We start from the raw sequence: 27,335 nt of genomic DNA on the forward strand, positions 1-27,335 counted from the left end.
GTTTAATTTTTTGGGGAAAAAATTTCAAAAGACCACAGCTGTTCATTAAATTTTATAAAAAATATTGTTGAAAAATGTAATGTTTATGAAAAATATATATTCACTAAAAAGTTTAATTTTTTTGGATAAAAAATTCAAAAATCCATTATTATTTAGAGAAAATTATTTTTAATTTGGATATTAGAGGGAGGGGGCTACAGCCAGGTCCATCCCACCCATTTAGGGACCCCTTGATATCTCAATATCCCTTCTACAATTAGAGTGGTATGCCCAAAAAGGGAACTTCCTGCCAACTAGCATCACTCTCCCCTCTCCCCAACATTGTAAGGTCAAAGAACGAAAATAGAGTAAAGATATAAAATATAAATAAAAATAAAACTTGGGAAATTTCAGTTGTCATTATTTTTTATTTTTCTTATTTTCCCAACACGTTATACCTAAAAAGTAAGTAATATATTTACAGATACAAAACGTAGATAAAAACAAATTAAGCTCAAGACGCGATAACTCAAAAGAACAGATGATGTAAGGGAATGACTTTTTTTTTTATTATGATGGTTGTGGGTACCAACTATTATGAGTCGTGTTGTGAGACTATTTTCGTTTCTTGTACTTAGGAGCTCATCATCCATCAACTCATTACCTATGTATGTATTTTCATCGTTTAGAAAACACATCAGCACTTAAAAGAGTAGTTCAATAGTTGATGAATGAATGGCAGACCACTAATCTCTTTTTGTACTCATCTTCAAAATGACCAAAAATAAAAATACCTACATAAACCCACATGAATCAGCACTTTTTCACCCCTCCTTGAATAACACTCTTTATTTTCTCATCATAAAGTCACATCCACTTACTAATTGCAGGTAAACCTTGCAATGCGAGCGGCAACATCCCTCTAAGAGAAATTGAGTGTTTCTGTAAAATAATTCACTTACTAACATTCAGCATAGGTGAGAAAAAGTTCTTACACAACAAGTTCAAGTCGATTCTTAAGTCTTTGCTCACAAATCTAAGTCCTCAAAAATAAAAGATACTAATGAAAGAGTTCTACTATATATATTCTGTGACGCGTAATTGAAAGGATATTCACCAAAGCGCGAGTGTTAGCTTTCAAGTCCAAGTCAAGTCTTGAGTCTTTGATTGTGTGATCAAGTCGTTTTACAATTCTTCAAAAATTGGACTCGAGTCACAAGTGTCGATCTAGTGATAATGTCCGTGACAGAGATACACGAATTTCACAGGACATCTGTCCTGTAACCAAAAACAATATTGTTATTCCAATATATATTTTATATTTTGTTTTAGAAATGAAATTTTCATTTATTTGGTTTTGTCTTGGCTTTGACACCAAGACCAAGATTTGGAAGAGGTCCCGAGCAAGACGAGGCAAATACCTTCAAAACTTGATCTCGAGAACCACATTACAACTTAATGCATTGAATTACATGTAACATGAGTTTCAGATTATGCTGGATCGGTCTAAAAAAACTGAAACCCCCATCAGTCCTGTCCTAATAAAATTTGCCCTTCCTAGGACCAATCCTTATCAGTCTTTTATGATAATTACAACAGCTGAAATGACGTAGTTACTAAGTATATAATGTCAGCTATGAATTTTAATAATAACCTCATTCACTGCGACAAGATAGCTAAAGTTTAAAGTAGGAAGTGTGTGGCTAGAACATATTATTATATTTTCTAGCTATCATTATTTATGTTCTTTGTTTTTATATTCTTCAATTGTAGTAGGACTGAAGTGTCGACGAATAGGTTTATCAGGACCGTTAAATGGTAAAAAAGATCGGACCGATAATCGAAAAAACAGTCCTAGAACGGATCTAACAATATTTTTAGAGAATTGCCCAGCCCACAAAATGCTTCTATATCCCAACGGACAATAAATTTACTTTTTTAAAGCAAGTTTACCTATGTTCATAGACAATGATTTACTTGTTTATTGCTATAATAAACTACATACGATGACCTTTTGGATTGACTAAAGTAACGTAAGGTATTGACCAAATTATGTATGTGTAAACAGGGACCCAAATGCTCAAGTCACTCCCTAACCAAGTGTATAAATATCCAAAGTATATAATATTCTATATATTTTATACAGAAAACTCCAACGATGGTGTGATGTTCTTCCGTTGAGATCACTGAATTTTGTTGGTATCTATGTATATATTTTTTACACGAACAGTAGATTCTCTACTCCCGAAAATCAATTTGTATTTTATTGCTGACATAGATTGGAGTTGAACAATTGTTGCAATAAACTGGAATATAAATGAGTTCTCATTGTTTAAACAGATTTTGTATACACTATTTAAAAAAGTAATAATAGACTGTTTGTGTCATGGACAACAAGCAATTTGTTTAGTATATATATATGTATGGTATATGTAATTCTTTATTGCAAAAATATAGCAACAAGAAGATGAAGAAAAAAAGAGAGGCAAATACTATTTTTTGTAACTCCCGCAGAGTAATACATTTATATAATATAATGTTTGTAATGTGTATAGCTACGGTTTGGGAAAAACTCCTGTTGCAACGGGGTTATGATGAGCGCGTAGATCCATTACTTTACACGCAGGCTACTCTTCTTTTTTACTTCTACTTCTTAGAAGACGATATTATATTATGTATGAACATATACAGAACTTCCGTTCCTTCGCATGAAGTAAAGATTCAACTTTATTTAGTTTGATTGAGTCTCGCGAAGCGGAGTGACGTGCATTATTTGTGTCTGTGCTTCTGTCGGTTCCTTATTATGCGTACTTGTTGCTCCTAACCCCGTGAGAGTTAAAACTATCAACAACCCTGAGGGAAGTGAGTTTTGACTCTATTAACTAACAACATTAGTTCATCCCCTCCACGTTAAAAATCACGTTATTATATACTTTTAATCCCTGTCACAAATGGCTTCAAAAAGACGACTCAATCGAAGTACAAGCTCGGTTTCTGTACGTCGAATGTTGAGCTCCTTTAAAAAACATCAACAGCTTCCTCCTAGCTTCTCCTACTCCTCTGTTCCTTCACACATTGACATCTACGAACCCCACGAGCTAAAGCCTCCCTCCTATCTGAATGTCAAATCCCTTGAGGGACCGCCGGCTCATACCCTACAAGAAGAAGTAGAAGAAAGTGAACAGACAAAGAGACATATTTTGTTGTCTCGGAGTCAGAGTGCTTCGGATATAAGCAAATTGGCCTCTGTAAAGACCACGACAACCTCTTGCTCGACTTCGATCAACTCTCGAAGTCCTGTTAAGAGTAGAATTGTGCGGAATCGAACGATATTAGGGAGTTATCCTTTGTTCTATAAGCTGAGTCGTTCCACAAGTTCTCTTGGACCCTCACTACCAATCCACTTACCCATTGGAGAGGAGAGTGAACCCGAATGGGGAGGAGGATCAAGGATTAATTCTTCCACCACTTCTTTGTCTGCTATGAGTCATGCTCAATTTCGTAGTGACTATAAAGAGATGGACAAGGACTGTGGGATGTTTATCCCTAATTACTATGGAAATGACAGGTAGGTTCCTTTAATTAATATGTAGGTACTTAATATAAGATGAGCTGTTCTTCAGGGAGAGGGAAGGACCCCCCCTCCCTCAGAAAGAATAAAAAAATGTCAGGAGATGAATTTATGGCTTTCTCTACCTTTCTTTCTATTTCCCTCGTCATCATTATCTAATGTTTTAATTCATAACCTTATAATTAGAGGGTGAAAAATAAAAGAGGTATGATACACAAAAATGTGTAATATTTTAATTACATCATAATATAAACGTACACTTTATTTATACCCTAAGCGCCAGTAATTTATGTATTTTTTACTAATGATAGCTGAAGAGACTTTTACTTCAGAAGGGGATAGATACAAATACTAAATTATGTATATGGACATATAACATTTGTTATATACATATAAAAAAACTGATCCAGTCCTCAAATATCTGATCAACAACATCACGACGATCCTTTTACTAACAACAAAATATAGACGGTATTTTTTTGTCACCTCTCGATTTGTCTCCTTCTTTTTTCCTTTATATATGTATGTTCTTAACTTTGATTGGTTGAATTATAATTAGCTCTTGTTAAGGTGCTCTGTACAATTCCCAACAACTATTGACTAATAATTTTATAGTCAGGAAGAATTTACTATCTATTACAAAGAGATTTTAGGCCTGTTTCTATTTCTTTTTGATGGAAAGGGTTCTGAGATACAATTAAGGTGACGACGCGTATTTTAAGTGCCCATTTTAAACGTATCCTTCAAGTTTAACGACAGAATATCAATATTTTGGGATTGATACATCCCTCATGAGTCGTATTTTTCTTTTTGTAGTTACGTAGTTTTTAATCTCTTTACCTTGGGCATAGGATCTACTCAAGCTACAGGGACGTTTCGCCGCTTGGTTTATAACTTTGGTATTGGATTCTATTATTTTCTATAATATCATATTACACCCGTAGAAGTATCTCTTTAATAACGTATTTACAGACACACAGAGCTCATTTCTACACCTATAGCAAAATTTAAACTGTATTTTTTTGTCGACTTTCTACTTATTTTCCAACAATCAGTGCTCTGAACCATGGAACTCAGGATATTTGGAATAAAGGCAGCGTGTTTCCTTTTCCCAAATGAGTTATTTTTGCTTTTATTACTTACCAGAGTACAATAGGGCCCGAATATATTGTGTTGAACATATTTAAAATGCCAAATTAAAAACTTTAATGCAACAAATTATTTCTGACAAAAAACATTTAAATAAAAAAACACATTAATTCCACAAATATAGTTTAAAATGTTTATTACTTTAATAATTACGGACGACAAATGTATTTAAATACAAATTATGCACTACAAACTGTAATTGTATCAAGTTTGTATAGGAAATATGATCCATGACTCAAGTGGGAAAGGTCTGTAAACAAAATGACGTGAATGGACTTCCAAATGTATATAAAACTCCATGGCCCAATGTAGATCATTCGAATCAGTTCAATTTGAAGTGTTGTGAACAATTCTAAGCAATTTATAGTACAATAACTCCATAGTTGGAAAGAATTGGGGGACAGCTACAATATGATTTTTGAGTAAATTTGTCTCCCCTGCTTCTTTATGGAAGAAAGGTTGTGAGATACAATAGAGAGAACGGCGTGACATACATACAGAATTGTAGATAAAATAATTTGTTTATGTCCCGAAATTACAGGTACATAATATATAATAAAAATAACACATTTTTTTGTCAAAGGAAAATGTGACGAAATTTATTTATTATTTGGATCAAAATAAAATAAAAAGTTTCTTCTCGGAAAGAAGAATTAAATCTTGGAAAATCATGATGCGAGGATCTACATTTCTTTACATATGTATAATTATCTCCATAGGGCACGTGTTGTTGTGGGTCTATGTACTATATACCAACTGTGCGTATATATAAACCTATGTAGACGATGGAGGTGTAATCCCTTATAATTTAAAAGTCTCTAAGATAAAAGGATTTTATTTTGTCATGGTGCAGCTTTTGAGTTGTCCATGATGCCTTGCCCTTTGCATGACTTGAACTTATATACATTGTATGTAGAGTCTATTCACATTATAAGGAAATAAAATTAAACACCTGGAGAACTAACTTCAGTAGGAGAGTCATAAAAATTAAGTATCCTTCTTAGTGTTTATTACATGCCTTTACGAGGCATTTTAAAAAGAAGGAAGAAAATATATTTAGTATTATTTTTTCCTTAATAAAAATACCCTAAATTTTCCATGTGTACGTATAAATATTTATTAGAATACGTTCAATCATCGACCTACGAGACACATGAATAGAACGAGTGTTCGTTTATGTAGTCATTACTCCTAAAAGCTTCAGAGCCTCACTTTTCCTTGTAATGACTATGAACTAAGATTGAGTTCTAAAGGGCTCAAAGGGAGTCATGGCCCCTTTTGCGAGGAATAGTTTAAGGGTGTGAAATTTTTAAGAAGATTAGTGACTTTTTTATAATCACAAGAAACGAAATTGAGCAAGATTCAAATTTTCTAATTTACAAAAATCGGTACTATGACATCAATCGAAGTTTAAAGCATTTCATGGTCTGTTTATTTTTTGTTATAACTTATGTGACTGAGTTATGACGTATTACTCAATTGAAGCACTTTCTAAACTTTCAAAGTGTCTTTAAAATGAACTCTTTTTACATAAAAACAATGATAACATGAAAGAAGATTGATCTGAGAAAAAATAAACACCAAAAAAAATCCGCTGAAAACGATTAAATTTATAAATGCAGTCGATATAAAAAACCTCAGTCAAATAGGAGTAGTAAAATACCTTTTTTGAAGGGGGAGGACATAATTTAGAGGCCGCATAATCGAAATAATTTTCTAAAACCAATACAATACAAGATTTTGTAATTCCCCTTAAAATAATGTATATTTTTTATATATAAGCGCTACAAATAGCTGACCTTCCTTGTAAAAGTCGTGCCACTGACTCAACATACATAGGTTGGACAAAAGCGAGTCGCAATGCCAGTCAACTTTGATTTGTATAATTATCGCGCAGCTTTCCCAGACGGTTATTGCTCTTAATTATCCAAAAATTAAGACTATTATATGTAAAAAAAAAAGTTCGTTTTTTTAGATACCCAGCACAACACTTCAAGGGGTTTCGTTGAATGTCTGATCTTCTTTATGTACAAAGCAATTATTATCCATACGTTATAATAATACCAATGTATGAAAAAACGGTTTCATAATATTTTTTTTTTTTTACAAAAGAAGAATAATTTTTTGACTAATTGTTTCATGTGAGTTTTTCTCACAGATTGCCCTGAAAACAAAGAGAGCAAAAAGTTTTTCTTTCTATATTACACACATATGTACAGGGTGTACCAGTTATTTATGCTGTAACTTTTGCGCACTCTGTTGAGTAAACGCAGACATTTTTTTTTTTTGGTTATATAGATTGTTCAAACTTACACCAGTTGGAAAAATGGAATCAATTTATGAATTCTTTGTCTCAAATATTAGGAAAAAGCACAGATCTCTCATTGGAATCCGTGACGGGAGGGATAATATAACAATTGCTCTAACTCTGGGGCCAAGTTAGACGTTTGTTTGATAGGTTAGGAGGGAATTGACACCTCCAAAGGTGATTTTGATTTTGCTACACCTTGAAAACAAGTCTCAAATGGTTCCAAGACAATTTTGACTACTTCGTCTTGTTGGACTTTGGGCCTCCAAACTCAATGGATCTGAATCCGATAGATTTTTTTGTTTGGGCCACGATCGAACAACAAACCAACTGAATCCCCTGAAACACCAAAACGAACTTACAAGACGGATCAGGAAGGAGTTCCAGGTTTTGCCAAGGGACCAAGTGGTGATGGCCTGCTTGCGCTTTTGACCTCGTATAGAAACTGTAATTGAGACTGGAGGTGATTTTATTAAATGAAACGAATCAGAATCCATCAAGCTTTCAGGATCTGTTTTATTTATTTTTAATCTTTTAATTGGTTAGTGAGAAAATTGCATTTGAAAAAAATCATTTTTGTGGAACATATAACTTGCGCACTCTGTATATATTGTAATAGTATTGGACTCGAGTATTACTTGAGCTCGGCCGAAATATTTATTTGGAAAATTTGACTTTAGTAGAACTCATAGTATATTCAAAACTAGAGAAATTTGAGAATTCGAGTAGTTTTACTCAAAAAAGAGAGTTAAAAGCGCTACTTTTATATTTACTAAAATTAGAGCTGATGCATTAAAAAGAAGAAAGTACTGAAATTATCACAAATTTGAACTCGACTCGACGCAGAACTGAAAACTTTAAACTCTACCAACTTCAAAGTTTTTGACTGGAATCCAACACTTTGTAAATTTTGATCTTACATGACTAATAGTGTTAAGACTCGATCCGAAACCTAAAGTTTCTTAATCCCTAATATATATATATATATATAGATTTTTCGTGTTGACCGGATTTTACTTTGAAATCCATGAAGACCGAACTTGGACTGAATTAGAATGGTTACATATACAAAAGTTATGACGGTCACAGATCGTTTTAGAATCTTTAGACGTAAACTCAACAATAATATTTACGTAGAAAAATGCAATAAACACCCTCTCAACAACATTAACTATTATTCCAATGACTAATATTTAGCTTCGATATTTTTTTTATTTTCCGGCGAATTATCGTCAATGTCTCATTCCGATTAATCCATTGAATTCCCACAAATTGCACTTAAAGAAGAAAAAATACATTATCTCATTGAAATAATTAGAACTTGATAGATTTTATAAGAAAGCCCATATCGGGGCCAAATGAAGACTCATAAATAGTTCATGAAGATCCTAAAGTATGTTTAACATTCTTGGGCATCTCAACTCATCTTAGAAATTGACTTCAATGCCTATAATTGATTGAAATATGTATATGAAGATAGAATTTTATACAGATTTAGGAAGTATAAATAAATTGTCTGTTTCTCTTCTTTTTTTTTATGTTTGTACAATATTGCTTTTGTGTTCACTCACAGCATTTGTCATTATCATGATTTTATTCCATGTATGTAAGTGATAACTCTTTTCTCATTCCTTTATTGAAATATGATTGTATTTAAATTTGATCATCCGTCCCTCTTCAGCCATTAAGATGACCAGAAATAAAGGAAGAAACGTGATGATTTTGCATAAAACTTCGTTTTCCAAAAGGAAGAAGAAAAAAAATAACAAGAAAACAATTGGAGTAATCACATAAAGTAATCTTAAGTTTCACTTCTCCCTTATTTCGTGAGTCGTCCATTTTATATATAATAGATTAAAAACTGCCTACAGATCCGATATATCGACTCTTTGCGTACAAAGATATTACTTCGATAATGGATTATTCACGTATTTTCAATCCCTCTAATAATTAGCATCCGTTAATAGTTATAACTTTTTTGCAAAAACCATCAACAATATACATAAGTAGATGCTTGTAAAAAAATATACTGAAATTTAAAATAAAAAAAGAAATCCGTCAATATAATCTTACTATTAACATCAATACGAAAAAATTCAATAAGGGTTTTTAAATTACAAACAATATTTTGTCAAATACATAGATGAAAATAATAGATGCTAATCTAACATTGAATATTCGAGACATGGTCCTTCTATATATATATTATAATATATTTTATCCACCACGGATATAGGATTCAAAATTGAAAAATCATTTGGCAAAAAAATTAATAGATATAGATAGGGTTGTGCCCTTGGACTGAGATGACGATCTCTATTTGATATATTTTACATAAAAATAAAAACTATAAAAGTTGTCTTTAGAATGCAAAACTTTGCTTTTGTAAACTACAGAGATCAATATATAAATTAAACTTATGTTAATAGCTTAAATAAATATATAAAAATATTTATTTAAGAAACAAACCTTAAATAACTTTTTAAATATTAGTTTTTTAAGATGCTATCTATTATAGTTATGAAGTTATATGTCTTCCCTTTACGAAAAAATATGTTTTTTCTTCATTGAAATGAAATTGAAGAATTTATTAGACTTGTAAAGAAGGGATTTGTTTTTTTGTACATTTGTTTTTTAACTTTTATTTAGATCTTTTAAAGTGAAAAATAACACTAAATCATATAGATATTGTAGGAAATAATATTCTTCAATAAAGCATAATGTAGGCCACAAAATATGAGGTCTTGGGTTATAAAAGTCATTATCATGTTCCTCAGCGTAAAAACAATCAGAATCATACCATTGACAAAACTCGAAAATTTAAAATATTTGATATTTCATTCATTTTTTTGTTTTGACAATTATTTAATATCTCTAGATGAAATATAAATTGCTGGTGTTTGTTTATTTTTTTTACATGACCAACTATTTGTTTACTTGCCAATCGTGTCAGATGTTTTTCTGTATTGTTTTTCTTCCAATGAATTTTTCTCTTTGCAGTCTCAATGAGCTGAAGTTCATATATATTTTTTTCTCAAGAGCCCAATTTAATATTAGTGTTGGGGTTTGGTCTCGTTTCAATCGTAGATCAATTTGAAATCGACGACACTCGTTGAATCAAACTAATTCGGTTTTAAAGGACTAATTTAATTCGGTCTACACCAGTTATATAGTTGAAATATGGATGTGTATTTCTTGCTTGTCAACATTGGTGCAATGACGTCATACAGAGCTTACTGAGTTTGGTATTATGTTTATCATACTTTCTGAAATTTATACCAGTTTTAAGACGCATTGTTCAAATGATATGACTATATGAAGACTTAATAGATTTTCAAGATGTTTCAAATATTTCTAGAAAACATTTTGTTATGGAAAAACAACGAAAACATCAACAATGATTTATTTAAGGAATAATAAATTTGATCCACGATTTGGTAACGATTCAATTTCGATCCACAGGCTAAGACCGCTGTTATGAAATAAATCAATTAAGACCAAACTAAAAAAAAATATATGGGTATCGGACTGAGTGTCACAACTAATTCTATTATTTTTTTAAATTTATTTTTCTTGCGCGCCAAATACAATTTTGAATTTAAATTTACACATAAATATATTGAATAATATTTTCATTATGGAATTGTATTATTTTGCCGCAAGACAGCGCCACTCTGGCTCATTTTGTAAACACACTAATATAAATCAGTAACGCTTATTCCTCGTTGGTTGCACTATCTATTGTTAAGTCCACAAACGCTATTGATTGAAGAAAACTCTTCTAATTTTAGCTTCATACATAAAATTATGAGAAACCCTCCCCTTGTAAAATATTTTGTTAATCAATAGTAAAATATGAGTCAATGAATATTTCAATATTGAAATAATATAATTGAAATAACCTCTTGCCATAATTTCTTTGAGTAATAATCTTTTGGCAATGACGCTCTCTTCATAGATTTGAGTATAATGGGTAGAGAGATGATGGTAGAATGTACTCCCCCAGGGGGTAGCACAAGTCGTTTTTGTTGTTTCCATGATAAAATATCAAATTGTATGTAATCACTTCGTTTTATTTTAATCAGTTTATAGGTAGGGAATCTCTCTCCGAATCCCATTTTTCGAGGATTTTTCAATGAAAAAAAATTAAATTAATTTATTTTTTACTTTTTATGTATTACATTTAACTAAACAAATATACCCTATGACGTCACAAAAAGGCTAGGACAGAGATTTACTTTATAAATCCTCTGTGTTTGGCCTACGATTTTCTTGTTGCTTAACATTGTTATAATAGGATTTCCTTTTCCAACAAAAATTAGTTTGCAATTTACTTAATATTGAAGTTTTTTGTTGATATGAGTCTGATCTGGTTATTGGGTTAATAAAAGCAGGATTCCTTGACTCTAAAAAAAACCTGCTCACTATTAGTGATAAAGATAAAATGAAAATTGAGAATATATAATGGCTTAAGACTGAACTATGAAGGCACTAACAATATAATAACTCTGTTATGGATAATCTCAAAAATTTAGCTCATTCTTCGACCAAATTGAATAATTACTTTTGGAGTACTTTTTCATGAAATGAAATTTTCCGACAAAATATTTCTACAACTTCATTACTAATTAATTAAATCCCAAAAGAAGGCTCTCAATGAGCAATGGGATAGGTCTTTGCGTTTCTGATTTATCATTTCATCACAAAAATTAATTCTTCTCTTTTACAATTGCTATTTAATAGTATAATTCTGTATTTATAAGTCTCTATTAACGAGGTTGTGTATCTATTGTCTATCCAGAGTTTAAGTAATCCTTGGACTGATTTGTAGGGCTGAACTGGATTGGACTGCAGTCTATATGGACCGAAAAACACAAAATTTAAGTATTTATTATTTACTAAAGGAATTCGGATAAGTCCCGGGATCCCACTCAAACATAATTTCCTGAGAAATGAAAAGCCCTCGTAGGGTATCTAGACCATAATGTAGAGTCCTGTTGCAATGACTATGAAGCTTTTGTATGATTAATGATTAATAATTATTAAAGTGACCTTTTCCTCCTAAGAGGGGAGGCATAAGGTCACATGCCCTTGATCAAGAAAAAGGTGGATATATACTCGTATAAATGCAGATAGTAAATGGAACATCTAATCAAAAATCTATTTTTTTTAAAAAGGATTCTAGTTTAACAGTTTTCATTTATATTTAATAATTCTATGTACATACATACATTTTATATTATTAGTATGTAATTCCTACGCTCAAAAATTGAATAAAAGAAAATCAATCTCATAGAAGCTCCCATTTAAACACTTTCCCCCACAACGCCTCTTGGCATAAAGTGAGAAAACGACTCCATTTACCTATAATATTACATACACTTTTATTTCCCCAACCCTCTTCCAAGTTTTTTTATTATTCTAATTATCTCATTTTTTCCTTCCTTTATTGGTGTATATGTATCTACAAACCTATTGAATAAAACGATACATTCATAATATCAGAACGTACGTTTTAAGAGAGCATCACTCTGATTGGAATCTGATTTCCTCTCACGCCTGTACCCTATGAGGAATTCATCATATACAATACATTTTATACTTACATACATCTTGAAGTATTCATATTTTATTCGTAAAAAGTGAAATATTCATTTAAATCTTCGTTAGGATGGGGTATGTTTTTATACTTTTTTTACAATTTTGCTTTTGAACAAGTGTCAAAAGAGTGGTCATGTTGTACGAATATAACTTATGCAAAATTTCATTGTTTTAATGTGACGTCATCTCTTTAGGTAAACACATATGGGTCAAAGTCTGAAAAAGGGGAAAGGTTCTTCATTTAGTCGAAAAGATTAAAATAAGGCATTATTCTTTATTAGACATAAAATTATTTTAATAGATATCTATCTAACCTATAAACAATATTTGTAATTTTTTTTTATGAAGTCGTTATATAGAGCAAAAATGGCGAAAATAAAGTTGGAACTTTTTGGAACATAAATTAAGTATGATATTTTATTTCTGAAAATTTAAAATAATCTATAAATCCCTTTCGTTAATCCCGATTGATATCAACATTATCACGGATTCACATGAAGTTTATGAACTCCTTGCCTCTTTTAGTCCTGTCCATACCAACTAATTGTCTTTTTGAGTATTCTAATCCCAGTCTAAGCTACCGGAAATTATTTCTCTTTTATATTACCTAACGTTTCTTTTAAGACGTCCGCTGCAAAAAAAAAAAAAAAAAAAAATTGAAAATAAGATATCTCGTGTCAAACCTATTAAAGGGTTATGATTTTATGCGAAATAAAGGATAATGTTTTTTTCAATTTTATTCGACTAAATGCCTTTTCCACACGTTGCCCAAAATGTGTGCCCTAAAGAACAATATAAAATTATTTTAAAACTACGTAACAACCTTTTCCGTACTAGCCATAATCGGAATTTGGATAAAGTTGGAAAACAAACCGTCCTAACCTACATATGTATGAAAATCAGCTCTATTAAAAAAACATGAAATCCTTTGTTGCTCTTCGATCTATATATATATATATATATTATAATAATATGTACATTACCTTCTGTCACGTAAATTACCATGAAGAATTGACAACAATGAATCTTTGTGAAATATTAAGACGGTTTTTCCCATGGAAAATATCACTTCCAGAATCATCATTATCTGGCACTAATCTTGGGTATATTCGGAAGAGGGGGTACATTATTATTGAATATGCAATCAGAGGCACGTACATAGGTAGTCTCACCAATCGGAAGGATGTCCATGGTTCTACAACCATCACGTTCCCCACAAAGTATATACAAAATAGAAAATGATCTGATAAATAATTATTATTTGTTATTAATTATATAAATACATATTTGCTTTTTGCACAGGTACTAATAAATCACTTCTTTTATTTGCAAAAACATGTTAGGTATTTGCAGAAGTTTTTATTTTTTAGAGAGGGACTTCCGTGCCTCATATATGTATATAGGCATTTGTTTAACCTACTGAACTTAATGTAATTAAAAAATGAAATAATAATTAGTAGAGCGGTTTTCTGTGACGTCAGCACTGTTGATGTCCGCCATCTTGAATGAGGCCGAAACAATCAAATTTTATCAGAATAAACTATACTTATACTATGATAAGATGAGGGAGGATAGTAAAATAAGCTGCTTTGTATTTGGATGTCATAATGGGACAGACAAAGAAGAAAAAAAATCAATCTCACTAATACCCTGATTGCCAAATTTTCATCGCTATACAGCCCCATAACCTTATATATTATCTTGCGCCATATAAAAAATGTTTTATTTATTATTTACTACCAGGATTTCCCAGCATTGCCCAGAGTTATTAGAGTCGACAAACAGACACTCATTTACTAACATGGATATAAATTATATGTACTCTTTTTTTCTTTTTTAATACTAAGATTATTGAGATTTAGCTTCAACTGCTCGTTACTATATTTTTATTTCTTAGATCAATCAGTCGTCTGGGTATTAAGTATTAAAGCACAATCAAAAATGAGGTCTTTACAGACAAACTTTGTTTTATTAATATAGATGAAACCTCTCACGTAGTACTCGAAGATTCGCCATGGAGAACAAGGGCTCCAATGCACTTCTCTTTACGTTCATTATACACTTTTATTTAGATAGTGTAGATAATATATTAGCTTCTAAATTTGCAATTTTCTTTAATTATCATACTTTTTTGTCCCTAATATATGGGGAACAAAGTTAGTTCTACAAATCTAACCATTTCAAAGGGATCATCAGTACCAATTAATTTGATTTAATTCCAATATCACCGTTGTTCTTTGGTATTGAGTAGTATTTAATGGAAGTATTCATATTTATAAAGCATTATAAATAAAGTTTCATCAAGTTTTTTGGGGGGATAAATTTATTCATTTTATTTAATAAATAAATCAACTTGAAACCTTTTAATATGCCCTTACATTCCATTAAATACAATTTATGAGGTTTGTGAAGGCGCTTCAATAATAAATTTAATCAAATTATTGTTTGTAAAATGATAAAATTTTAGTCACTGGCTTTTTGGGGTGGATTTCATATATAGATATAAAAGGCGAATATATAAGTACATATATGGATAACCTCATACATTTGTTACCATGACTCCCAAATGGTTTTTTAATCCTAAAAAAACCATTTGTTGGCAACGAATTTTAAAATGGTTGTGTTCTACGTACAAACATTTCATTCTATTTATGTATTTGAGGCTTTATTTTACATCTGCTATCGGCTGATAAGGGGTCCAATATATTAATGCATTATCCAAAACCTACTCATGGGACAGCCTTTAAAGGAATTCCATTGGTAGGTATTAGGTAGTGAAACAACCCCCTCGTTTCTTTTGGGGAGTTTCTTGATACTACCATTTGTCCGAGTTAGTCGTATTTTTAAAAATTCTTTATAGAAATGTGAACACAATGATATTAAAAACAAGAAGGGGAAAAAAACCCATTGACTTTATATAGAGATTTTCCATTAAGGAAGATTCCACCCATTAAAAAGTGTTGAATACCTCATAATAACAGTCATGACATCAAAATGAAGAATTTTTTAAATACATATAATATATAAAAGTGTCTATTAAATAGGAACTGGGCTTATGTATGTATGATTGAAATACAAAAAGAATGAAGAAAAAAACCACCATCAGAAAGTGGTTTTCTCTCTATTTCTCCGATACTCATTTTTTTAAATCATGGTTGTAAAGAGAATTTGACGTGTTTATTATACATATCATTTAAATAACTTCATTTTACACACTTTTATTTAACCCTTTTAACTATAAAATGCAATCTTAGATTTCGTGGGTTTTTTTATTTTATTTTTTTAATTAAGTTCTAATTAAATTATAAATTGACTCATACCACAACTAAATAAGGGGGGGGGAGGGTTAGCCAACTATAACATATATATAAAAATGATGATATACAACCAGGAAGATTCTGGTTTTTTTTTTGCATTTATATACTTACCTACAAGGACGCGCATCTGTTTGTGCTCTGATCAAGCCAATATCTGGTTTATTATATGATTTTAATAACTCATTTTAATTATTAAAATTATGGTTATATTATCAAGGACCAGAATGATTAATAAATTACAAAGTAATATTCCACAGCTAAGGTTACACACTCATAATTTCTAGACAAACATCTACTACCCATAATAATAGTTATATTCATATTATCTTCCCCATCTTGAATATAATTTATCTGATGTTCATATAAAGGAGGAAAAAAAGAAGTGGGGTGGTCTAGTCTTTACCCAAAAAAAATATGAGAAAGTGAGAATTTATTGGTTTTTCTTGAGTCTTTTTGAATAGGGGCTTTTATTTTATTTTTGGTGGGCGAAAGAAATGAAGAATTTGCTGTTAATGAGGTCCCATTCTCTTTCGACCCATCTTTTCTTTTTTGACCATCGTAATTATATGAATTCTATAAATGTACATTAGACTGGCTCATTTTTAGGTTAATGTTTAATCTTTCTGCAAGGTAAAAACTGACTTTAGCAAAGTTTGATGCCTCTCACGTAGTATTATGTTGGTCTCTATTTAGAAACGAAGACCGTGGTCCAGTTCAATGAAATTCAGTCAATTACAGTGGCACTTATCGGTCCTAAGGACCGATAGGACTAGTCCTAAGACAAGACTGGACCAAATAGATAAGGTCTGATTTAGCCCTACTTTCACACTATTTTAATTTTTAAAAAATGTGATTATTCAATGGAAGTTGGTCATTTATAGGCCTCTTGTACTATTTAAAATAAGACGATATGATTCAGAAATTCAAGTATTTTTATTTTTTTAGTATTTGGTTTATCAGTAAAAAAATATTTTACATTTTGTTTGTAAGATTTTAAGGGGTTTGAGATGTACTCAACGATGGGTGACTCCCCTGATTTTATCCCTTATTCAACTAGTGTTAAATTTTGCTCTTTCATGTTTAATAAAACATTGCCAAAATCATTTTTCCGATTGTCTCCAACAGGTAAGGTATTTTTACAGTAGAAAAACATACTACTCCAAAAACTGGACAGTCTAACGTACGTATTTAGGAACGATCTACATACATTGAACATTCATACTTTGTAGGTCAAATCTTTTTGAAATGGTTGTTGCAAATAATAAATTTGTTCGTGTAGCGCCTTTCGTGATCCTTTAAGGTTCGTTTGTTTATTCGACCCGACAAATTATAAGAAAATAAAAAGTTTTTTAGGACTCTCTCATATTCTTACCTCCCCCCTCCCTGAATAAACAGTTCCTTAATAACCAAAAATAAGAGGAATAAGAATAAAAACCCATATTTAGAATATAATACATAGTATAGTATGTACAATTACTCTACATAAATATAGAAACAGCATAAAAATCAAGGCCTCAGTGCGTCGTCGTGATCCACCTTTCTTCATTTATTTCATATTGATTACAAATTGTGTGGTTTTTTTATTTTAAGTTGGGTAGGTAATGGGTGCAACAACGCCTTTAAATATCTCAATAGATGCCTAATTAGGCACAACATTAAATTCATCATTCATTTAGCTGGGTCTGATGGAGGCCTTCTCATAGGTATCTTGTTCTTTATTTTCAAGGGTAAATTTGTGCGTTTAAAATCCATCATTCACCCACAAAAACCTTTCCGTTATTCCTTCTTCACTACCCATAATTACTTGGGCTGTACTCCATATATGTACTCAAAACAAAATAAAAAAATGACCAGGGGTAATTTACCAAGAAATCTCTCCACCCTTATAATTTTTATTTACGTTAAGTACAGTAATATCTTGAATTAGGAGTTAATATGTTTCAGATTACTTAATTCGAATCACTGCCAGTTATACAGAGGGGGGGGGCACAAAACTTGTAATAGCATAGCATTTAATAACAATTTTACACCAATATTTTTAAATAAAAGGTTCCATTATGTAACCAAACGAGAACTTAAACAATAATAAACAAGAATTGGTGAAGACATAGAAGGAATAGAAGGCATGCTATTTATTCCTTTGACATACATTTATTAAAATATTGTCGTCATTTTAAAAATGCATTTCAAAGTTTGACAACCAAATTTTATCACGGAGCTATATTTCCCTAGTCACGCCGACTCGTAACTACCTAGAACTGTTTAAAAGCAACTGGTCAACATAAGTAACACATATGTATGTCTTACTGTCAAAATACCACGAAAAGAATCTGTTAAATATTTTTATATACCTAATTTGTATACATTTATATATATAGATCGTTATTAATGGGAGATAATTACATCATATTCTAATTACATATTTAATTACACCTTTGGTGTAATTAATGAAATATTTAATAAGTACATTTACCTATTTTTTCATAAGATGAGAAGGAATGAATGAGTCTGTCTAATTTTCTTTAAGGTCAATTTCCCCTTCCTTCTCATTGTGAAGTCATCTGGTGGGATCTAACATATATCTTATTCCTGCAAGAAACTATCCACATAAATACATATATGGATCTTCAACCCCTTACACAACCATAACAAATTGATTTCCCTTATCGAATATTTCTTTTGAAATGTGTAGAAAAAGAATCATTACGCATTCAATTCACTTCCATACTACAGTGTACACTGTACACACACAGGGCGTCCGCCAGGGGTGGCTGGAGGAGTTTAGTCTCCCCTCACCCTAAAAAAAAAATTAAGGATCTTTTTCCTATTTACTAGAATTTTTTGGGTCAGGATGAAAAAATTTTATGGAAAAAAGTGGTAAATTATTTTTCGTTCGATAGAATTATATAGCAGTAGATAAAATGCTATATTTGAAATTTAATTCCAACAATTTAATTTTTTGTGAATAGCTAGGAATAATTTGCAAAAACATTTAATTTATTGGGAATAAAATTCAAAAATGAAATTTCATAAATAATTTTATTTTTTTAAATTTAACTTTTTTGTGGTTATCTTTGCATTTTTGAATTTTTGTGAATAGGTGTTATTTTTGGAGTTAAAAAAAATTATTATAAATAGCATTTAATTTTTCTAATTTTTTTTCAAAATATTTAATTTTCTGTAAATAGCTATGGATTTTTGTAATTTTTTGTCAACAGCTGTGGATTTTTAAACAAATTTATGAACAGGAGTGGGTTTTTTTAATTTAGCCCCTTCCCCATTGCTAATTCTGCGGACGCCCCTGACACATATACAGATTTATCCCCCGATTCGATTTTGTATGATTTTTTAAGACCGAATGGGACTCATATTTATGTAAAGACCGTGGTCTGAGATTGTAATTTAAGGGTTTTCAAATTGTAGGTTTTCCTATAAATAATGGTACCAAATTAATTATGTACAGGCTGCGGTAAAATAACTTCCTTTTTCTAAAAGACACAAAAACAAGTTTTTAAAAACTAAAAAAAATTTATTTTTATTTTTTAATGATAGTAAACATTTTTAGTATTTTATTTACAGTTTTGAAAATTATATCAAATAGGCAACGTCCCCCATTGTTTATACACCGAACTTAGGTATTTTAATACTGGTGTTTTTTTTTCCTCTTCAAACAAATTTTCATTTAGAATTTTAAAAGGGATAGTTAATTTCTACGAATTGATGCAATTTTTTATTGGAAATATATCTTATTTTATAACTGTGTATCATTCGTTGATTACATAATTCGTTTTTGGCAATTTTACAAAGAACTTAAAAATCCTGGTTTTTACTAAATAAATCTGATTGTAATAAGTATCCATTTTGGACAAACTGAACCAATTTAAAATTTATGCACAACTAGAAATTTGTTATAGATCTCTATCATAAATATTCGCGAAGTTATTTTCGTCCAAATAATTTTCTGAATATGAAAATGAATTTATTAAAAATGTGTGTTTTTTTATTTATTAGAAATTGAAGCAATTACTGAATTTCATAAACCGCACTAATAAATACTCAAGAGCTAAATTGCAATTAGTTTAATTTTATGAAATATTCTGTCAAGCCATTTTTTGACAATATTTATTTTCGACGGCAAAAGAACGTTCCTCTCCATTCCAACGCATGATAGCGACTCACTTTATTTCCAAAGAAAAAATAGAATCTGGCCTCTAGACTAAAACTACCTCCGCCCCAATATTACTTCTACTGCCTGATGACCACCCACGATAAAAAAGGAAGTTATTTTTCGGCACCCTGTACAACAATGGAGTTAAACGTCATAACTCAATCATATAAGTCACAGCTTAAGTCATGGACGATCCATCTGTAAACCGCTCTAAACCGAATTTTCTAGTAAAGGATGGAATTAACTACTAGGTAAAAATAAGATATAATAGTCTTAGACCGGATTAGGATTTCCAGTCCGCACCCCAGCCCTATTACATTTACTGTTGTATACAGTAATAGACACATAGTACACAAAAATCCAAAACATATGTATGTAGATTAACCCGGTAAGAATAATCATAAACTTGGAACAGGTAAAGCTCTTAAACGATAATTAAAAATAAAATAAAAGTTACTTCATAGTCATAAAAATGTTGTTGTTTTTTCTTGTGATCTTAATAATAATTAATTACGATCATAAGTAGATTCACTTTTATTAATGAATAAGGGATGAGATGGCGCTTTCATTGAATCTCATACTTTTATTTGAGGTAAATGTAATCGAGTTCACCTTTTCCGAGTCCAAGTCCAGATTCGAGATTTAGATGTTCTAAGTAAATGAAATAATAAGTAACAATTATATATTTAACATTAAATTTTAATTGCAACCAAGTAAATATTTTTTTTATAATTATGACCTGTTCGAACCGGACAAAAGTAAAAAGAAGACATGGAGGATATACACAAAGCATTAGTGAGCTCATTTTTTTAGACGAGTGGTAGCGTGCTCATCATTTTAGAAGAGCGATCAAATCGCTCGAATGTTCACTCATTTATTTAAGATTGTATTACTTTTTCTGTTTCTACCTCTTAAGACATGACATCAAAAATTTCAAGGATACAGAATAACTTTAAAGATTGCAAGAATAGACGGTTAAAGTTATGTCCCAAGAAAGGCTTGAATATTTTTCCCCATGTTGTATCTGTGACTATCTGCTGTTTTGATTGACGGGTTTGTTTCTCATGTAGCTAGACACTTTAAGAAGTGCTCCTTCCTGTGTGGAGAAACGATTGAAAGACAAATATTCATCATTTGTATATAACTGAAATACGACTTTCTTATATTTTTATGTTGTAAATGACACAAGATCTCGAAATCTCACGCTGGCATAAGTTAAAAAAACTTGAGGAACCTTTATACAAGCTCAACCTAATTATGATGCTTAACTGGATGATATTGCATAAAACTTTGTAAATACATGTCCCTATGACAATGGTTCCCAAAGTTTTTGTTCCCAAGGCACACCAAAAAACAAATACAAATTTCTTGACACTCCTATTTTGATTAAACCAATCATTTTGATCATTATAGCTATTGCAAATAATGTATGGTGGTCACAAATCGTACAGCACACTTGAGCGGACTTATGCTATGGATATAGATGCATAATTATTTACATTGAAAAGCTAAGTTGTATCAAAGGTATAAACAAGAGACGACAAATGTTTTGTCCGCCAGAACCCTTGAGGGTGCTATGCATATTTAATATTACTACGAAACCAATTATGCAATCTCTATTAATTCATTCAATTAAGAAGAGGAAGTCTCCAAAGGGAAGTCATATTTGCATACGTCACGAGGAAAAATGGTATAGTCACGTATGTTGTAGTATCTCAAAAGGGATATCATAGGGCAGGAATTTTTTTTACATAGTAATGAAAGTATTCTGAAATTAACAGATGACTTAGAATTAGAAAATTAGAATCCAGACGAGCGTACATTTCACACAAAAATTGTGAGTTAAAATAAGAGATGTTAATCAACAATTATATGCCAAAAGGCCAAATGTATACAGTTCTCAGTCCTTATGGATTAAGGTTTGGAGTCCTCATGGTTCTTAGTCCGAGCCTGAGACAAGTTCGAGTCCATGATACATGACGCGAGTTCAGACTCGAATACTAAAGCCTTGACTTGAGGCATCATAAAAAGCTATACCAAAAAAGATGGAAAAGTTAACTTATAAAGTTATTTTTATGTAACTGAGGGGGTAGAAAGATTGGCATGAGTTAAATGTCGTTTCATTTCTCTTTTTATTCTTATCATTAAAAATATGAATTAAGATACTGATATCACTAATATTAGGAATGGAAAAGAAAGAAAAACATATTAATATTGATACCTGATAAAATCAGGCATTTATAACAGACAGAATTAAAAAGAACATGAAGCAAAAAAAAAAACCACAACACATTAGTTAAAAATTGAAATTAAGAAAGATCTGCTGTGCACATTTGGAGAGAAAGATAAGAAGAGAAAAGAAAATGACTAATTATTTTTAAAATTAGGGAAAACGTAGTCTTCTATGATAAGTAGTACATATACCCATATGTAGGTATATTGTTCAACACAGACCCCATATTTGTCTAACTGACAGCTTCTTATAAAATAAAAAAATAACAATTTGTAGCACTTAAAATAAATGAAAGTAGGAGATCAGATAAGAGAGGAGTTGAGGAAAGATTTAAAACAAAACATTGTTTTGTTTTTCTAGCTATATAAAAAAATATATATATATAAAGATACATATCATATGGCAACCTTGTTTTTTTATATTTAGTTATTTTTCTAGGTTATGCTTCTATCCTTAAATGTTGCATAAATTGAGTCTTACATCACATTTATGTAGTTCCTAAGGCAGGGGTTGGAAATTTTTCAAAGTGTAGGAGCGATAAAGTGGAGGGTGATGTTATTTATGATGATAGTAATACATAGTTCATTTTCCTGAGCTATAATTGCTTTGTCAAAAACAACTGTCTTATTTTGATTAATTTATTTAATAACAAAAAAGTGTATTTTGTCGAAGTGACAGGCGAAAACTTTTCATGGTAAAAGAACCATATTTTGATGTCCAAAATCAGTGATAATTTTAGGACGAGAATGGAGTTAAAAACTAATACCTTGGGTTTCTTGATTTTTTTCTAGAAATGTGGTTCTAGATGTGATTTTATTTTAGAAACAATATTAAGTAAAAATATTTAGGATTTTAATCAAACTCATAAATCAAACGTGTAATGGAATTATTAAAAAAATTCCCCAAGAGCACAAACCTAGTTGTCAAAAGAGGAGAGTTGGTCACTGCCATAGTGGATACTTAGTTTGTACAGTTTATTTTCATACATAAGAACAACCTCCAAATGTTCTTGCTTCGTGCTGCAAAAAAAATATCAAAAGTTCATCATCACAAATAAAGCAGATTCAGGGTTTTAACACCTGCTAATTAATTCACTTAATTTCCATATCTTGTTACTTTTTGTGCCATTAGGATACTCGAAAGTTTGAATAATTATGAACGCAAGTATGTTCCAATTGCCGAAGAAAAAAAAAACAACCAATTTTCATAGTTAGAGGGTTTGAAACATTGTTCCTGAGACGTGGTTACTATTTTTTGTCAACTGGGGGAAACTTCTTATCTCTATACTTACCTTGAAGATAGCCTTCCGTGGTCTCTTTAACGTACATTTTCTCTATTTACAAACTTCCCATGTCACATGGGTCTTTTTGTTTAATTCATGAGATGTCTGGTATTATGAAAGGCAAATGACGCACATTAAAAATAAGCTTAAAACGAAAATAAAGCATAAAAGACAAAAATCTACAATATTTTTTGTAAAAAAGCAAAAAGAAGAATTAATAATAGTATATTCTTAATTTTTACACATATATATTCATCAATATATGATACCATACTTCAAGAGTCATAGTATAAATAAAGAAGGCCAATTTACAAGAGAGTCAAATATATTTTTCCGTCCACCAAATACGGTAAACATAATGTGTTTTAGATTTTTATCTTGAAGTTATTCAAACTTTGACTGTGAATATTTTCTTACCAAAAAATTACAAACTCCTTGCACCTGTACAAACAATCAAAATCATGCAGGTTTCACATACCTACTTATTATCCTGTCACTGCTTATATCTTTTAATTACTGTGATGGTAGCTCAACATTCCTTAAATATATAGATATATTATAGGTATGACTGAGTGACTTCATGAGGGTTTTGTTTATAGGAATTCAAGCGTGTAGAGATGGATCCGATTAAGTAGATACTTATTAAAAGAATCCTTATCCAAAAGGTTACACATATTTATAAATGAATTCACTTATCAAATGATACAAATTATATATAGTTGGACTTGTAATATATCAATAAATCCCTTAACTTGTCCCTGTACGTTATTATTGTCTGCATCAATGGTATAAAATAAGGGGGGAAATGAAGATCACATGATTACTATTTGTACAATGTAGTTTGTCTTTGCGACACTTTTTTCCCCCACTAAAAGCGTTGACAATTGCTAACTACACTATGAATTCGTCTTTCTAACTGAATTCTTCGTAGGAAGCACAACGTTACCTCGATTACACAAAATTACACCATGCATTTTGTTGCCTGCTGTCGTTACCTTCCTCTGTCTTGATATGTCATGGCTTTTTTATAATTTATCATTTTTGTTGAACAAACAATGTTATAAGTGGTGATGGGGTTCGGTCAGGAAATCCTAGAACGGTTTGTTGGACCGAATTAGTTCAGTCCATCAAAAAGCTCGATCTGGCATGGTCTCATATAAAAATTAATTAAATCAGACTAGTGTACACCCCCGCCCCCCCCCATTAATTTAAATAACAATAGATAAAATTTTAATTTTTTACATTTGGTTGGATTTTTAGTTATAACCCAATTTTGAATTTTATTAATCGGTCAACACATTATTGAAATATGAACGCTTTTGTATTTTTCTCTGGACAGCCAACATGAAATGCTTTGGTGAATCGTTCTTTGGAAAATTCAAGGAATTCATACAAAACCTTTAAAGTAAGAATTCCTATTTAAAACATAATAAAATAGAAAACAGTTTCCTCTCATGATGATTATAAGAAAGATTTTATTTTGTAAATGATTCTAATATATATATAGGTTATATTTTATTTTAACTTATGTTTTTGTTTATAGAATGGCTTATCAAAGGCCTGCAGTCGTTGGGCTGAAGGGGTTGTAGCCCCCGCCCCAAATGAAGAAATTTTAGGATGAAAAAAATTTACACGTAAATTTGGGATTTTTTTTAAAGATTCCTTTTAATTAAAGAAAAGGTTATTCGGACAAATTTTGTAGCAAAGCAAAAAATTTATTATTTGAAATTTTTGTTAATAGCTATGAATTTTGGAAATAAATTTAAAATTTTATGAAGAACTGTGGATTTTTCAATTTTTTTTTCTAAAAATTTAATTTTGTGTGAATACCTTTTTTTTTTGGCTAAAAATGAAATTCTTAGGAATAGCTGTGGATTTTTGAAAAAAAAATTGGAATTTTGTTTGAAAAAATTTAAGATTTGATTTTTTTGTGAAAAGCTGTGAATTTTTGGATTTTTTTTTTCGAAAAAAATACATAAACCAAGTCCTAAAATGTATATATATATATATATAGATAATCCCCTGCCCCTGCTAATTTCAGTGATTTTTCAACTCTCTTTTATTGCTACGCAGAGACTTGGAGTTTTTTATAAAAAAAAGTCATCCAAAAAACAAATATTTTTAAGATAATGTATTATAAATATAAAATTTTGAATACCATTCGGTAAATGAATGACAATTTTTAAATATTGCTGGCTCTTGGAGAACTTCCGTTTTTCTCAGGGTGTAGTACGCTATATAAAACGTTTGAGAACCACTGCCTGGCTTATTTATTGATCACTTGATTATGCGGATGCTTTATTTTATGACGATTATGCATGACTAACAGTCATTTCTTTCTTGCCAAAATATGGTGTTTGTTTTTTTTTGACTAGCAAATATGAAGGGAAATTTATCAGATTCCCAAAAATAAATAAATATATTTTTAATTGCAAAAGAAGAAGAAAAATATTTGCATTGCTTATGAAAATGAGGTCTTATATATGTACATTACAACCGCCATGTTTATTTTATACAAAGACGTTTGTCGAAAAAAAACCTCTCTTTTTCTTTCCTAAAAGAAACTTTTTTCTTTCTTATTAAATGAATAGAATCGTAGGATGGTAATATTAATCTATTTCCTCGTACCTATCTTATGAATGCCAAAAGGTGCTCAAATAAAGTGCCCTCCTTTTTGGGTAGTTGGATACTATTAGTATAAGTGCCCTAATTCGTCATCTTACTTAAACAAACAAAATAGTATGTCTTTGAACAATACCTACTGTAGATATCTACTTATATTTCCATATTATTTATTTCTTATAGCCCAAAGAAGCATTGTTTGTGTATTACTTTTTTTTAATATTTCTTTTTAACAAATCATAATAGAAATAATATATATAATATTTCAATTTGTTCCTCTTTTAAGCCCCATAATTTACTTCTTAACCCAAAAAGCAACTTACGAAATCCACTTCCTGCAAACATGTACAATTTATTTAACATACATGTATATACGTTGTTAGATAAATGATAGGACCTAAAAGGTCCCACAAAGACACCGAAAGGAATAGTTGACCTATCTCATGATAACAAAGGAAATATTAATTTAATTCCATCCTTTTTCAGTTGGTTTTTGACCTTTTGTAAGACTTATTTTTTATTGTTATTGGATCTACCAATGAATTAAATGGTGAGAAATGGGTTCTATTGTGTGTACAGTATACAATAAACTCCCTATTTATAAAATGAAGCAACAGTCATTTCCGTTCTAATTAAACAAATAATATATATTATGATACCTAATATTTTTTTTTAATAATCCCCTTTGGGGGAGGCCAAGAACATAGTTAGATATAATGGAAACAGTTTTTCTATTACTTCAAGGCTTTCCAAGGGGCTCCAAGGCTTCTATTTTATACACATATGTAGATCAGACTCTCCAAAAATTACAACGGCAGCAGGGGTTCGATCGCCCCAATCGTTGTTTTTCATTTTGTTTAGTGACAAACTGAATCTGTTATGCGTTATTAGAAATAAAATATGAGATAAAATTGTTCAAAAAGAGTAAATAGAGAGAAAATGCAATTAAAAGGCTTTTTAATTTAATAATGAAAGTTTGATTATTATACAAGGACATTTTGATTATAAAAACATTTCTACACCAGTTCGTATCTAAATCGTCGTTATCTTTGTCGTGCCTTGCAGTTTGTCTTCCAAAAATAAATAGAAAAATAAAGATCCAAAA

The 27,335-nt window shown here is 30.6% G+C and overlaps 1 protein-coding gene across 1 annotated transcript in view; it reads left to right on the forward strand.

The window, feature by feature from the left end:
- Nucleotides 1-2,834: 2,834 nt before the first annotated feature.
- LOC121119610 (uncharacterized) overlaps nucleotides 2,835-27,335 on the forward strand; it is a 169,802-nt gene continuing 145,301 nt past the window's right edge. Inside the window, 1 exon segment of the mRNA XM_071889146.1 lies at nucleotides 2,835-3,547. Within this exon segment, the coding sequence (XP_071745247.1) occupies nucleotides 2,931-3,547 (617 nt within the window). The 5' untranslated portion in view covers nucleotides 2,835-2,930.

Source organism: Lepeophtheirus salmonis, chromosome 6 (assembly GCF_016086655.4).
Source record: "Lepeophtheirus salmonis chromosome 6, UVic_Lsal_1.4, whole genome shotgun sequence".
Taxonomy (NCBI): Eukaryota; Metazoa; Arthropoda; class Copepoda; order Siphonostomatoida; family Caligidae; genus Lepeophtheirus; species Lepeophtheirus salmonis.